At 39.4% G+C, this 13,827-nt stretch overlaps 1 protein-coding gene and 1 long non-coding RNA gene across 3 annotated transcripts in view; one reads left to right on the top strand and one right to left on the bottom strand.

The window, feature by feature from the left end:
* The window catches only part of UMAD1 (UBAP1-MVB12-associated (UMA) domain containing 1), a 217,107-nt gene that overhangs the window by 62,818 nt on the left and 140,462 nt on the right, over positions 1-13,827 (bottom strand). For both annotated transcript variants that reach the window (XM_057304178.1, XM_026506392.4), the window contains one exon: positions 7,102-7,175. In XM_057304178.1, the coding sequence (XP_057160161.1) occupies positions 7,102-7,175 (74 nt within the window). The remainder of the gene's footprint in view (positions 1-7,101; positions 7,176-13,827) is intronic.
* LOC123001414 (uncharacterized) overlaps positions 1-13,827 on the top strand; it is a 227,578-nt gene that overhangs the window by 155,240 nt on the left and 58,511 nt on the right. The window lies entirely within an intron of this gene.

Raw genomic sequence — 13,827 nt, 5'->3', positions numbered from 1 at the left:
CAGTAGTGACATAAAGGTCGGCATTTGGTGGCACAAATCCCAATTCGCTTTCCCAAGACGTGAAGAGCCAGGACTTCTGGGGAAGAAAAAAGTCTCAGATACTGCATCTAACCCACCTACACCTATTTCATTGACAGAACTGAACCTGAAGAGAACCTTGTCAACGGGTCCCAGATGATACACTCGGTGAGCAGGGGAGTGCCCCCTAATGTACTTTCTACTATATTATATGGTGCAATAACTCAAATGAAAATAAAGAGGAGAGAAACGCACTCTACAAAATCTTCTTCCCAAAGGGTATCTTGTATAAGGAGGATAAACACATTAAAGAATTAAATTTACCATTTAAATGACATAATCCAACTGTGCTTCATTTCCCAGTAAATCAGAAATCTGAAAACGGTTTTGTATTAGGGGAAACAAAAAACAAAGATCCTTACACTCATCCAATAAAATTATATTCTCATAAACTAATTATTATAAAGGGAGAAACGATGTTCAACTAAGTGTCTCAACATCATAAAGAAAAAAGCAAGGTTTTTAGACAAATACATGTTTAAACTTTAAGGTAGCCCACAACATATTTTGGGGGGAAATAGGACTTTATAGCTGACACAATGACACTGACAGGTTGATCAACGAGAAAAGTTCGGGCCTTGTGATTTCCAATGAGATGTGAAGAATAACCTCCAAGTCACCTCACTCTTCTCCCTGCTGGAAAGGCCCCTGGGTGAGAGGACAGATGTTTTGACAAATCGTGATCAGATGTGGTGCTCTGTGATCAACTAATTAAGGGATCTTAAACCTAAATGAGCCAAGGCAGAAACATCCCAACATATCTCCTAAGGATCATCCTCAATAGCCAGCTCCATTGTTTTTGCTGCCACATAAAATAGTTCTTCTAGTAAGCAAGATCTGCCCTCGAGTGAATACATCACTTCCTCATCACCAGCCTAACACTTAAAATAGAAGATGCACTCATTACAGACAAATTGGAAAATAAGAGCACTGGAAAGAATGATTGAACCCATACAGCTATCATCCCAAAGGCAACTACCCTTAATGCTTGTATGTACCACATCGTCTTTTTCTGCACGGTTTTTACATAGCAATAATACTGTATATACAATTCTGTACCTCATATTTTTAACTGAAATTATGAAACCAAGAGTTTTTATATTTTATTGAAAACTAATCATAAATTGCATTTAAGAAAACTGAAAAATATTCCATTGAACTACCTTTTTTTTTTTTTTTTGCATGTAGAACTTCTTGGGGATTGAAAAGATTATTTTCTTAGAATAGAATCCTAGAAGTGGAATTACTGTCAAAATATATTAACGTCTTTATGGGTCTTGATACTTATTGCCAAAATGCTTTCCAAAAATGGTTGTACCAATTCAAACGGCCTTCAATATCAATACCCATTATACCTGTATTTGGACTATGACTATCCTGAGAATAAACAAGTTTTATAATCATCTTTATAACCCCAATACTTTAAATTAATAAACTTAGATGCTATGTTATACAAGAAAATTCTTAAAGCCGAAATCCTGACACCCGGTAGACGAATGTTTGTTCCTAAAATCTTCTTGAAAATCACTCCCTCCAGTCCCCTTTTTGCTGCACCACAGGAACCGGATTCTTTTCTACACAGAACCCAATCTTTAATGCGATCATCTTATTCCCCTTTTAAGAAATGGTAACCAGTCTTTATCATATGGAATTTACAAAGCTCAAGGATATTTTCAGTCATTTTAATGACTATCTGAAATAAAAACAAGGAAATTAATCCCTAGAGTCTGAAGGCTCCTCCACTCTGTTAAAAGACTTAAGGGAAGTGCAAAAACACATTAGAAGAAAAGTGGAAATGTTTCACTAATATGTGCATTCCATGCCTTTCTAAACAAACAAAAAAACCTTTTGTTTCCTAAATTACTGAACTGTGAATTCCACAGGCAACTCAACTATTTTCAAATACATAAATTTAAAAAGAGACACAAATTCAGTATACGACATTGAGAAGTATGCTTGAAATGAGCTGAACAAAGTCCCCCAGATATTTACTTCACTTTCCAGGGATTCTAGTATTCTCAACAGTTTTAGCAAGCATTTTGTTGTTGCTACCTCAATTACTGTTTTGCAATTGCTGTCTATTAAATTTCCTAGCACAAATTGGCTGTAAGATTGTTTTAGGTCGTCATTAAGAAATTTATATTAAGTATGCAATAAGCTACTTTGGTTAACAGAAGCTGAGGGGGGATATTAGTGTCACAGTTTATTATTATAAATAATTTTTGTGTCTTCTGTCAGCATAACCACACTAGTATCTCAATACCACCAGCTGATAATAATCTTTATAAATCCTACTTCGCAACTATACCATCTGTTAGTTATTATTTTATATGTGTCTCCATATGCATATGTGAATTAGTTGTCACTCAAGACAAATATATAAATAGAACTGTGGTTTTGTGGGGAGATTTTTAATTGGCTTGTTTTTGTGTTTTGTTATCTTTTGGCCAGTAAACTAAATAAATAAACATATTCCTCAGTTTTGGAAACCAAAACTAAATGCAAATTTAAAAATAATTTTTGGAGTACAAATAAAAGAAATTTAAATTCAATACACACTTAATCTAAAAGTATCTACTAAAACTAGGTTGAAATTAATAGTCACCAAAACTGGATATAATTAAAGAACCTGAAATTTACATATTCATAGCTCTTGAAATATATCTACAAAACCAAAAAAGAACAGGCCCACTAGTAAATTAGTAGCTAATATGGTTCCAGTTTTCACAATACAAAACACTTCCCATGACTGATGATTTGAAAATAATGACTAATTACTTGTTTACTTGTCATGTTTATTTCCCTGAAAAGAGGAGTCATAATGGCAAAAATTCAAAACGGGGCCCCCTGTGAATCTGTGGGTTTATCCCCCTGAGCTGTAAGTGACAGGCTCCTAGACTGGCAGAAGGCAGTAAGTAGCGGCAACATCATTACAACTCATGACCAAAATTCACCCAGAAAGGCAACGAGGAAAAAAAGAAGGAACAGAAGGAGATGGATAATCCTCCAATTGGAATTAGTTCCAAATTATAACGCTTTTCCCAAGTACTAGAGTCTAATGATTTTCATTTCAGTAAGCCCAAACACGGGCTTATAGGGGCTCACACCCTACACACCGAAAACATGATGAATACTCTTAAAAGCTACCAGTGGCTCTTAAAACATTGACTAAAGGGCAACGTGAGAGTAACCATATTTGATGACTGGATGGTTCAATATGTCCTTAAGTTGTCCTATTTTAGGTGACGATGCTCTGCGATCATACAGGGGGAACACCAAGGTAGAAACAGTAGCAACTACTTACAGTCTTCACTGAGAGAAACCCTAAAATATTTAGGGAAGGGGACTGAAGATGACAAGTACACTGAGAAATTATGTTTTTCTGCAATGATGTCGTATTACTTTCAGTTCACAAAGTACAACGTCCCACTAATTACTTAATACAAATAAATACACTGCCTTCCACAGTCTTTTGTGTAAACACATGAAGATATCTCATATCCACCTCTGTAAAAATGAACTTATTTGACATCCAAACCAGATCTCTCTTTTGCACATTATATTCTGCCTAGATGCCAGAATTTCCATGATGTCGGGAGAGAGCTCTGTTTGGAGAGGGAACACATTTTTTAAGTATACTTGGGCTATGAATTGTAAGGAAAAATATCACAGACTACTTAAAATATTCTAACTGCCATCAAAACTACAGTGTGACGCAGGCCGAGCTACATTCACTTCTTAACCCTTTATCATCTACCAATGAGGTTCCTGTGTGGAAAGTCATTTGCCCCTGTATTTCTAAGATGTTCTTTTTTTCCCCAAGTTTTCATTAAAATGTTCTTATTGAAGGATCTCATTAAGGAATTTCACAGGAATTTATCACATAGGAATTCACTGTATAAATGGTAAGACCAATTTTTTTCAAGGTCAGAAGCTCACCTATTGCCTGAGGCCTCTCTCCACTCTCCCTCCCTAATGACACCTCTTCTCAGCTTATCTTTGTAGTTATGGAGTTAAAGGAACTTATTTATTCCATGTTATATTATAGTGATTTGTGCACTTTCTAATTTTTCCACGAATAGATTGAGAATTTCTGCTTCGGTCGCTAAAAATCAGAGTCGTATGTGTATTTACACCCTCTCCACCCCAGGTCCAACAAGTCCCTGAGGATAGCAGGCAATTTCGATGTTTATCTGAACTCCCCAAAAAACCTGTTTCGATATATTAAAAACCACCTTCTCCAATGGGTCCTTAGATTAGGGAGTTTATATTTTGGCAATTAAAGTGTTATTTTTAGGCATTATGGAACCCACACTAATTTACCAAACATATTCTCATTATAAACAATATTTCAACATTTCTTGTATAGCCACTAAAAATTAAAATAGAATCTTTCCTGCTCGGTACAATAGTTACAATTTCTTAATCAGATGTCTATCTTTAAAAAAATTATTTATTTATTTATTTGACAGAGAGAGGGAGAAGCAGGCTCCCCGCTGAGCAGGGGGCCCGATGAGGAGCTCCATGCCAGGACCCCGGATCATGACCTGAGCCGAAAGGCAGATGCTTAACCGACTGAGCCACCCAGGCTCCCCCGCCTCCCCCCCCTTTTTTTTTCCAACTAACTGAAATCATTACACTTTTCCCTGGTTATGTAGTAAGAGTGCCAAAAATAATGTAAATTAATAGATTTTTGTGGGTAACTCCTAAGAAATAAGAAAGCTTTTTCTTTTTACAGTGATAAAGAGAAAAAAACCCAACTATGTGCTTATAGTGTAAGGGGAAAAACAGGATTAATAGGATTAAATGAAGAGACTCCCAAGACAGCATTTGCAGAAGACTGCTTATCTGCTCATTTATCCATCCCAGAATCACTGACAGGGCATCTCTGTCACACCACATGCGCCTGACAGTATGTTGCTGGCTGAAGCTAGTTCACTAAGCTGGAGGCTCCACCTTCCAGGAACTGACACTTTGGTGAAGTCATAAAGACAACACAAGTAGTACGAGGACACTGGGGTTATCTCTGGCTGGGAGCGCAGCGAAAAGAGTTCATAAGGCAGGTGCCATTTGAACAGCATTTTGGTTTTAAGCTTTATTCTGCAGGTTTCAAGGCATTTGAGGGGCCTGACGTCACAAAACCTGCTGGTGGTTTTCAGAAAGGGATCTGCGAAATAAACTGCTTATCTAGTAACAGTCTAGTGAGCAGAGGAAGAGCTCGTTGGAGAATGAGAAACCAGACCTGGAAGATATTTGTGAGCCAGAATCAATAAGACTTGATAGACTTGATAAAGAGATAGTGGAGAATGAGTCAACATAACACGTGGAGGCCTTTAACTTGGCAAGCCGATGATGACATGACAGGAAATCTTGATTATCACTAACACGTACTTACTGAGCACCTTCCACGTCCCAGACACTTTGCTAGGCCCAGAGAGTCTGGTAGTACAGGCAGATAGTACACAGATGAATAATCGGAGAAGTAATAAACTTGATGAAAGAAGTAAAACAGGGTTATGTGACGGAGACCGGGGGAAAGAGACACTTTAGCTGAGGTTGTCATGAAAAGTGACATTTGACCAAAGACCTGAATGACCTTCCGGTAACAAAGGGAGAGCAAATGCAAAGGCTGAGGTGGGAAGGAGCTTAACATGACCAGGGACAGCACAGCAGCTGGGAGGTGGAGCTGGTGCTTGGGGGTGTGGGGAGAAAGGAGATGAGAGAGCATTTATTCTAGTTACAGTGGGAAGCAGGCAGGTTTTCAGCCAAGGAGTGACGTGATCTGATTCGGATCTCCGTCTCCTGTGTGGAGAACAGTCATAAGGGAGAAGAACGGGGGTCAGCGTGGTGACGCAGTCTAGGGTTCTCACAGTGCCGGTGCTGAGAGGAGGTCAGATTTTAGATGTAGAGGGAGAGGTGACAGGGCTTACGGTCGGGCTGCATGTGGAGCATGAGGAAGAGAAGAGCCGGGACCCCTCAGGGGTTTTGATTCTAAACCACTGTAGAGAGGGTGTGATGCTGTTACACAGAGATGGTGAAAACCTGAGCAGAGAGAACCTTCAGGGTGTTGGGGCTGGGAATCAACCAGTCTTCTTCGGTTGCATAAAGGTGGAACGGCCTAGAAACTTGTCAGTGAAATGGCATGTACAGTCTGGAGCTCAGGGGAGAGGTCTCACGGAGATATACTTGGGGAGTCATCAGCCTCTTCGAGAATTTAAAGCCACGACTGGATAAGATTCATCCTGACCAATCATACTGTATTCATCCATTCATTTAACAAATCTTTTCAAACTGCCTATTCTGCGCTAGGCTTTAGGCTACAGAGATGAACCAAACAGGCCAGGTCCCTGAGCTCTCTAGCTGGATGCAGCAATTCCGTCCTGTGCTGCAAGAAGAATATAAATAGGGGTGTGTCTCCATGTAGAAAGTTCCAAAATTCATGGATATCTCTTGTACCCTAATAATTAACATTCCCCCTAAATCATAAAAATGATTATTTTAGTGATTAAATCATGTTAGTATGCTTCCACATAGTATATGGAAGTATCTGAATTACATTTTGAAGTACCCACAAGGAAGAAATCATTTTCTTATATGGAAAAGAACAAATGCACTAGTCTTTCTACCAAACAATGTCAAGGAGTACACTTGGATGCTGGAAATAGTAATGTAATACAGTTCTCAATAGGTTATTTTCAAACTGTTCTCTATAGCTTCATATATTATTTATTCCAATGTATTAGAAAATAGTCACTCAATTAAAAATAGTTCGAATGTTTTGACTTAAGTGCTCTTTTCCTTTTTTCAACTGAAAGTTTCCATTTCCAGCATCAGGAAAAGCTTAGCCCCGGTGAGACCACTCCCTGTACTGCCATCCCTGACTTTCAGCAGATCACCTGTTTTCTTTGTCCCAGGCACCTGTCTACAGAGCAGGAGCAGAAGTTACCATTTACCCTCAGAGGTCTATACAATCATACTGACTTGTTAGCTTCAACCCAAAAGAAGTTACTGAGTTCCACTTACCTCCAAAGGTTGGCTGTCTTCGGCTTCTGAAGTTTTACCTTTTGCTGCCTTTCTTTGCTCATGTGCTGTATCTCCTATGAAGAGAAAAAACAAAAACAAAAACAAAATCTTTACCATACCCTTGAAGCCAAATTGTCTTCTATTCATTTAAAATATCTTTTGTTACTATACGTTTCACATTATGGAAACAACTACTATTTCCTTTGTTACAGAGTAAGTTAATTTTTAAGAATGATAATTTCATAAAACTTCCAGAAATCATATGTACATATACATACACACAACCTAAACCAGGGATGTGGCCTGCTTGAATAGCGATTTGCTCTGGAAAAGTTCGTATTTCATAAATCAAGTCATATTTCACATAAACTAGGAAAGCTTATGACTTAAGGAAGATAAGGCAAATTATTTTCAAATTAAAAGTCTTTATAATATAAGTAACTGTCTTCCAAATTAGTTTTTAAATAAGGTTTACTCATTATAAGTGTTTACTTGTGTGTCTCTAGATTTGCCTCAGAGTAGATATGTATATTTGCATGTAATAATTAACCAAACATCAAACAACCTTTACAGAAGGGAAGAACAATGAACAAATTCATAAATTAGCCTTTGCTTAATACTTTGATTCCTAAGGCTGATGCCTGGGTGGGTTATATTACTAAAGGAAGTTGGTAACTAGGCTGACTCCAAGGACATGGGACAGACACAAACATAGGTAAGTGTAAGCATAATTTAATTTATTAATGGCCTATTTTAATTTATTAACTATCACTAGTGATCTGTGATTAACACATGGTAGGTACAGAAACAATTAATGAGAGGTTGATTTAGTAATTTGTAAACTGCACTTCCCATAAAATTAGGCCAGCTCAGGAATGCCCACAACAGGGAAGATTACAAAATTCACAGATGATGACTTGGCCAACACTAAAGGTTAGGAATTTGTTAATAAGGAAGGTCATAAGTCCTGGTTGGAGATAACAAAGTATGCAAGTCCTGGCTGAGCTTAACTTTTTTTATGAAACACAAAAGTTTAGCATACCATTGCCGATAATCAAGGAAGAGCCTCATTGAAATTTTAAGGCATTAAATAAACCTGTTAAATTCTAAAATCATGAGGAATTATGGGGTGCCTGGGTGGCTCAGTTGGTTAAGGGTCTGACTCTTGCTTTTGGCTTAGGGCATGATCTCAGGGTTGTGAGAGCCATCCCTGCGTCAGGCTCCCGGGAGGGTGTGGTACCTGCTTAAGATTCTCTCTCTCCCTCTTCCTCTGCCCTTCCCCTATACTCTCTCTAAAATAAATCTTTAAAAATAAAATGCAAGCACATCAATCAGTGCATATTTCAGCTTATAAGCTCTGTTCTCAGCTATGTGCAACATTATCATCGTTGGCAAGACTTACCACATAATAGGTGTTCAATAAATACTGGCTGAATAAATTAGTGAACTTCTCTTTTTAGTTTCTAGTCCTTAAAACTGAGATAAAATATTAAATGCTATGTAAATAAAAGCTGTATTTGAGCATTTACTTAATGTCCTTCTAAAACGTATTTATTAGGGGCGCCTGGGTGGCTCAGTCGTTAAGCGTCTGCCTTTGGCTCAGGGCATAATCCCAGGGTCCTGGGATCGAGTCCCACATCGGGCTCCCTGCTCTGCTGGGAAGCCTGCTTCTTCCTCTCCCACTCCCCCTGCTTGTGTTCCCTCTCTCGCTGGCTGTCTGTCAAATAAATAAATACAAATCTTAAAAATAAAATAAAATAAAACATTTATTAAACTTAAAAGGCAACTATATTAAGTACCAGTAGGGTGTACTGCTTCTAGGGATCCATGATTGTGGCATAACTTATTAGATTTTAAAAACAGTTAATGATTATTTATAAGGGGAAAAAAAAATCATACCAAAACAAAAGCATCAGGAATTTTTGGGTTATGTCTACAGGATAACAAAGTTAATAACTGTTAAGTGAAAAATTTACATCAAACTACTTTTGCAACCCATCAAGTCAAACTATTTTGACTGATTTTACAAGTGCTTGTTTAAACTGACCATTTACTGGCACAGATATCTAGGAGAACCTGCTTTTCAGAAATCTCTCTTCTCTCTGAAAGTTAGGGACAAGATCATCAACCCCCAGTTTACAGGTGGCAAAACCCATGCCCGGGGAGTGTCGTTGGCTTGGCTAACAACGTGAGGCCACAGGAGGTAATACAAGGCTCTCTATACATTGAGGTCAGAGTGTGTTTAATGACTCACATGCCTGACTTACAATATGTATTGTCCAATACGAAAGGCCATCTACTCAAGAGTTTTTACCTTTTCAAATGATTATTGCTCTATCCTATAGCCACACAAACACTGTATTTGGGCTAAAATCATTCAACACAAAGTCAGCGCTTACTTTGCCATTTTCTGACTTCAAGCTGTGTGTCTGTACGAAGCTTTCTCCATTCCTCCCTACTGCCTGAATAACCAGAAAGGTTATCAGCCGGTGTTCCTGACATCACACAACACATCTATCTGCCTGGAAGCGATTGTAGAATCACTATTTACTGAAATGCCATGTCTGGCGATGACTCAGATAGGACAATAACTGATTACAAGGAAAAATGCCATCTGCGAGATTATTCTCTATAAACAAAGGCACAAAATGAAAACTGCACAAACCACAAACAGAAAAGAACAGGTCACAGTGAAATATAATTTTTGAAGGTTTTTTCTTCCCACTGAAGAATTATTTTATCATGAGAAACATTCAGTTATTTTCTCTAATTTTTTATAACCCCCACAAAAGTTACATACTTCACCAATAAAGAAAGATGCATGGACAAATGTGAAATAAGGTACTTTAGTTCTCAAATTATCCATTAACTCTTGATTTATACACTGGATAGATTAAACATCATTTGCGAATCAGCTGTTTAAAACGAATAGAACCCCCAGGGGCAGAGGCACTCAGTGACTTCCCCCAAGTCTCCCAGGTAGAAGGCAGTCACGATGGGAGCAGAACCTAGTCGCTAACATTTCTAGGGACTCTTTGGTCTGGTAGAAGGTTCCAATGGATGTGGGCTAACGTGGAAGAATCAAGTCTGAGTTACAGAACAGTGAAGAGAAGGGCCCAAGGATCCGAAAGGGATCTTGTGCTGGTCCAACCCTCTGGGCCCCTAGACACTTCTCTCAACTCTTTTTCTTCCATAAGCCCCACAGATTATCTGTTCTCTTCCCTTTCCACTGATGATGCCAAACACTTCTGACCACAGCAAGCCTCTTCCCATCTTTCAAAGCAAATACAGTACCCTTGATACCTTTCCAGAAGTTTGTAAGGCTAGAAACAATTTCACAAAAAGCAACAACCCCTCTTATATAACAACCATGCAATTTTCTTGGCTGAAAATGCAGTTTCTATTTAGAGTAAATAATAAAGGCTACCTATATATACTAAGGATGCTCTTTTGGAACTTAAAAGAGCTGGAGTGAAAGTCATCTATATTTTAGATTAGGGATTGGCAAATTTTCCCCATAAAGTGCTAGACAGTAAACATTCTAGACTTCATGGGTCCTACAGTTTCTGTCACAAAATTCTCAACTCTACCTTTGTGGCTGAGAACAGGCAGAAACAATACAGAAACCAATCAATGTGGCTGTGTTCCAATAAAATTTATTTATAAAAACAAGTTTCAGGCTGTAGTTTCTTGATCCCTGTTTTTTATTTAATTTTTTTTTATGAAGTAATCACTATGTCCAACGTGGGGCTCAAACTCATGACCCTCGATCAAGAGTTGCATGCTCTACCAACTGAGCCAGCCAGGTGCCCCTCCTGATCCCTGTTCTAGAGACTATATGTATTCCACCTTTCCTAGGATAAAAGGCTGAATTATGTTTGAGTTATTTGAGGAAACAAGCAAGGGGATGGTCATTAGAGTATCATTACAATCCTATTCTACTGGGTGAATTGGGTCAATGGCGGGGAGAAATGGTGGTGAAGAGTGACCACTCAGTATAAGGAGAAAAGGAGAGAAATCCCCAGTGATGGGAGAGGAACCCCAATGCCTATTTGGGTTACCCAGAGGAGACTTTCTGGCAGGAGAGGGGGTGAGGGAGTACCCTCATTCCTTAGGCCTCCTTCAATGTGGAGGAAGCTCTACTAACTTTAACCAAGGCCTCCCTCTACTTTCTAATCCATGGCTTGATAATTTGAGGGGCCTTGCACACATGACTCTGCACCTACTTCTTCTCCTTGAGAATGGGTGGACCACAGACATCATGTGGCTCTGTCTGCTCTGACCGCCCACAGAGACCTCCTCCCACCTGGGAAAGCCTGCCCCAGCCCAGCATTTTCTGTAACTGGATGGAACTCAATCTAATTCTGGGGTTCAGAAATCCATTTGGTCCTTGATGGAAGCCATATTCTTCAACATCAGCTTAATAGGCAATAAAAATGAGAATCTGGTCTCTATTTGGTGGGCTAATGATTAGATCTTATCTGGAGAAGAGGTGTATTACTATTGGAAGGCCCTAGGGTCTAACAGGACTGGGAATGGGCTGATATGGACAGGGCTGGAGCCTACCTAAATATGAAAAGCTGTGAATACAGAAAACTGTTTTCTTTCCTTTAACTAGAGAAGAATTATATAGAACTGAGTATCTCAGAATGCAGTCTACAAAACACTAGTTTTGAGGGGTTCAGATGGAAAAAAGATTTCTATGGTCAAAAGTATGAGAAAAATCTGCAGAATGCCTTCCCTTCCAGTTGATTTCCAATGCATTTAAACACGTGAAAGGCTCTGAGAAATTCTTCGGTCAAGAAACTTTAGGGGAGCCTGGGTGGGTAGCTCAGTTGGTTAAGTGTGAAACTCTTGATTTCAGCTTAGGTCAAGATCTCAGGGTGGTAAGATCAAGCCCGACATTGGGCTCCATGCTGGCTGTGGAGCCTGCCTGGGATTCTCTCTCTCTCCCTCTCCTTCTTCTGCCCTTCCCTGTCCTCCCTCCCACCGAAAGAAAGAGAAAAGAAAAGAAAGAAAAATTTTAAAACTTTTTTCACAATATATTTGACTATGGAGCATTTTATTCAGCGGATACTCATTAAACATCTTGCAGAGGTCTATGAACAGAATATGGGAAACGTTGATAGAATGTTTCTGAAGTTAAAATTGATTATGAAATATATTATTCTTACCTGATTCTTCAGAAGACCCTAAAAATTGTCAAATTTGTTATTCAGCTTTCAAACATTCATTTTCCAGGGTGCTAACCTACACTTACTTTCCTTTGGCTATCTTTGCACAACTCCCTGTCAATTCATTCAATGGCATTTGGGGCGGACTAGCAGTATGTGACTGCATTCTACTATGTAATTCTGATTCCAGAACAGCTGATAATCCATGAAGGAGAACAGGGGAGCCAGGCACCTTGAAGACACAGGAGAAAGCCCCAGTGATCAGAAATATCTCCCCCACATATTCCACCAATTAGAGATTCATTAGGGTTAATGAGCTCCTCTTTTAAAATGCAAATACCCTTTGGGAGTGTTTGCTTATTAGTCATTCACCAAGTGAAGTAGTGGAAAGAACAGTGGAATGGCCACTCCATTAACTCCTTTTCATTCCTCAGTCACACACTCATTATACAAGGCAGTCTGGCACTGTGGCAAGGGAATGGCTCTGGAATCTGACAGAACTCAACCCAAATCCTTTACCAAATCCATGACCTTGGGCAAGGTACTTAACTTCTCAGAGCCTCAATTTCCTCATCAGAAAAATGGGAATAATGATACATAATAAGGCTGCTGTGAAGACTGAAGGAGAAAACATGTTAAATGCTAACGGCAGGGAAGAAGAGGGTGGAGCTGGGGCAAGACAGAGGTTCCATCTTCAGTGCTGGTGTCATCCGGCCTCCCGCCCTCGCCACCAGACTGTTGCCGGTACCCTCGCAAAGGAGAGAGGATAGGAGAGGCCCTCACGTGTCATCTCATTTAGTGCTCTTGGCAGTGTCGTGAGGTAGGCTTTATTCTAGCCACATAAGAATGGCAGGCCTGCTGTTGGAGTCCAAGTCCGCCAACAATGCCAAATCATTACATAATCTCACGCTGCTTCCCATTACTTATCAAAACTGGAGTTATCCAACTCAGCTTAATACACTTTACATGGGAGTCTCCTCCAGTTCAGATTAGTTTTCCCTTCCATGGTTTCCAATACCATCCACTTTACTCCCGTTTTCCACTATAATGAAGAAAGGAAGAAGAGACAGAAAGCAAAAGTACTAATTGCTGAAGACATGCTGCCCGGGAGCCCGCCGCTCTCAGGTCAGGATTCTGATGACAATTGTTATAACCCCATGAGAGAATGAGCCAAAAGGAACAGCTAAGCCAAGGAGGGAGGAACAAAGTTAGCAAACAAAAATGGGAAAAGGTTCAAGCTGACTAGGGATGAAAGAAAAGCAAATTAAAACGACACCAAGAATATGTTAGCCACCAAAATGGTTACACCCTGGATTCACTGAGGATGGACTGCAACTGACACAACGGCATCGTTCTGACGGTGAAGTGAATACTTGTTAAACGTCTGCTGATTTGACTGTGGCGGGTGTGGGGGCTGGGCAAGACAGGCAGCTCCATGTACACACTCACCATGGGCTTACAAAAAGAAGGAATTATAAATGAATGTTAGGATATGAAAAAAAATCTAAGGGTTCAATAGAACAAAAGGCAATCTACTTTTTACATTAGTGGG

This window comes from Ursus arctos, unplaced genomic scaffold (genome assembly GCF_023065955.2).
Source record: "Ursus arctos isolate Adak ecotype North America unplaced genomic scaffold, UrsArc2.0 scaffold_3, whole genome shotgun sequence".
NCBI lineage: Eukaryota > Metazoa > Chordata > Mammalia > Carnivora > Ursidae > Ursus > Ursus arctos.
The sequence above is the reverse complement of the archived record's forward strand: the minus strand, read 5'-3'. Positions and strand labels throughout refer to the sequence as shown.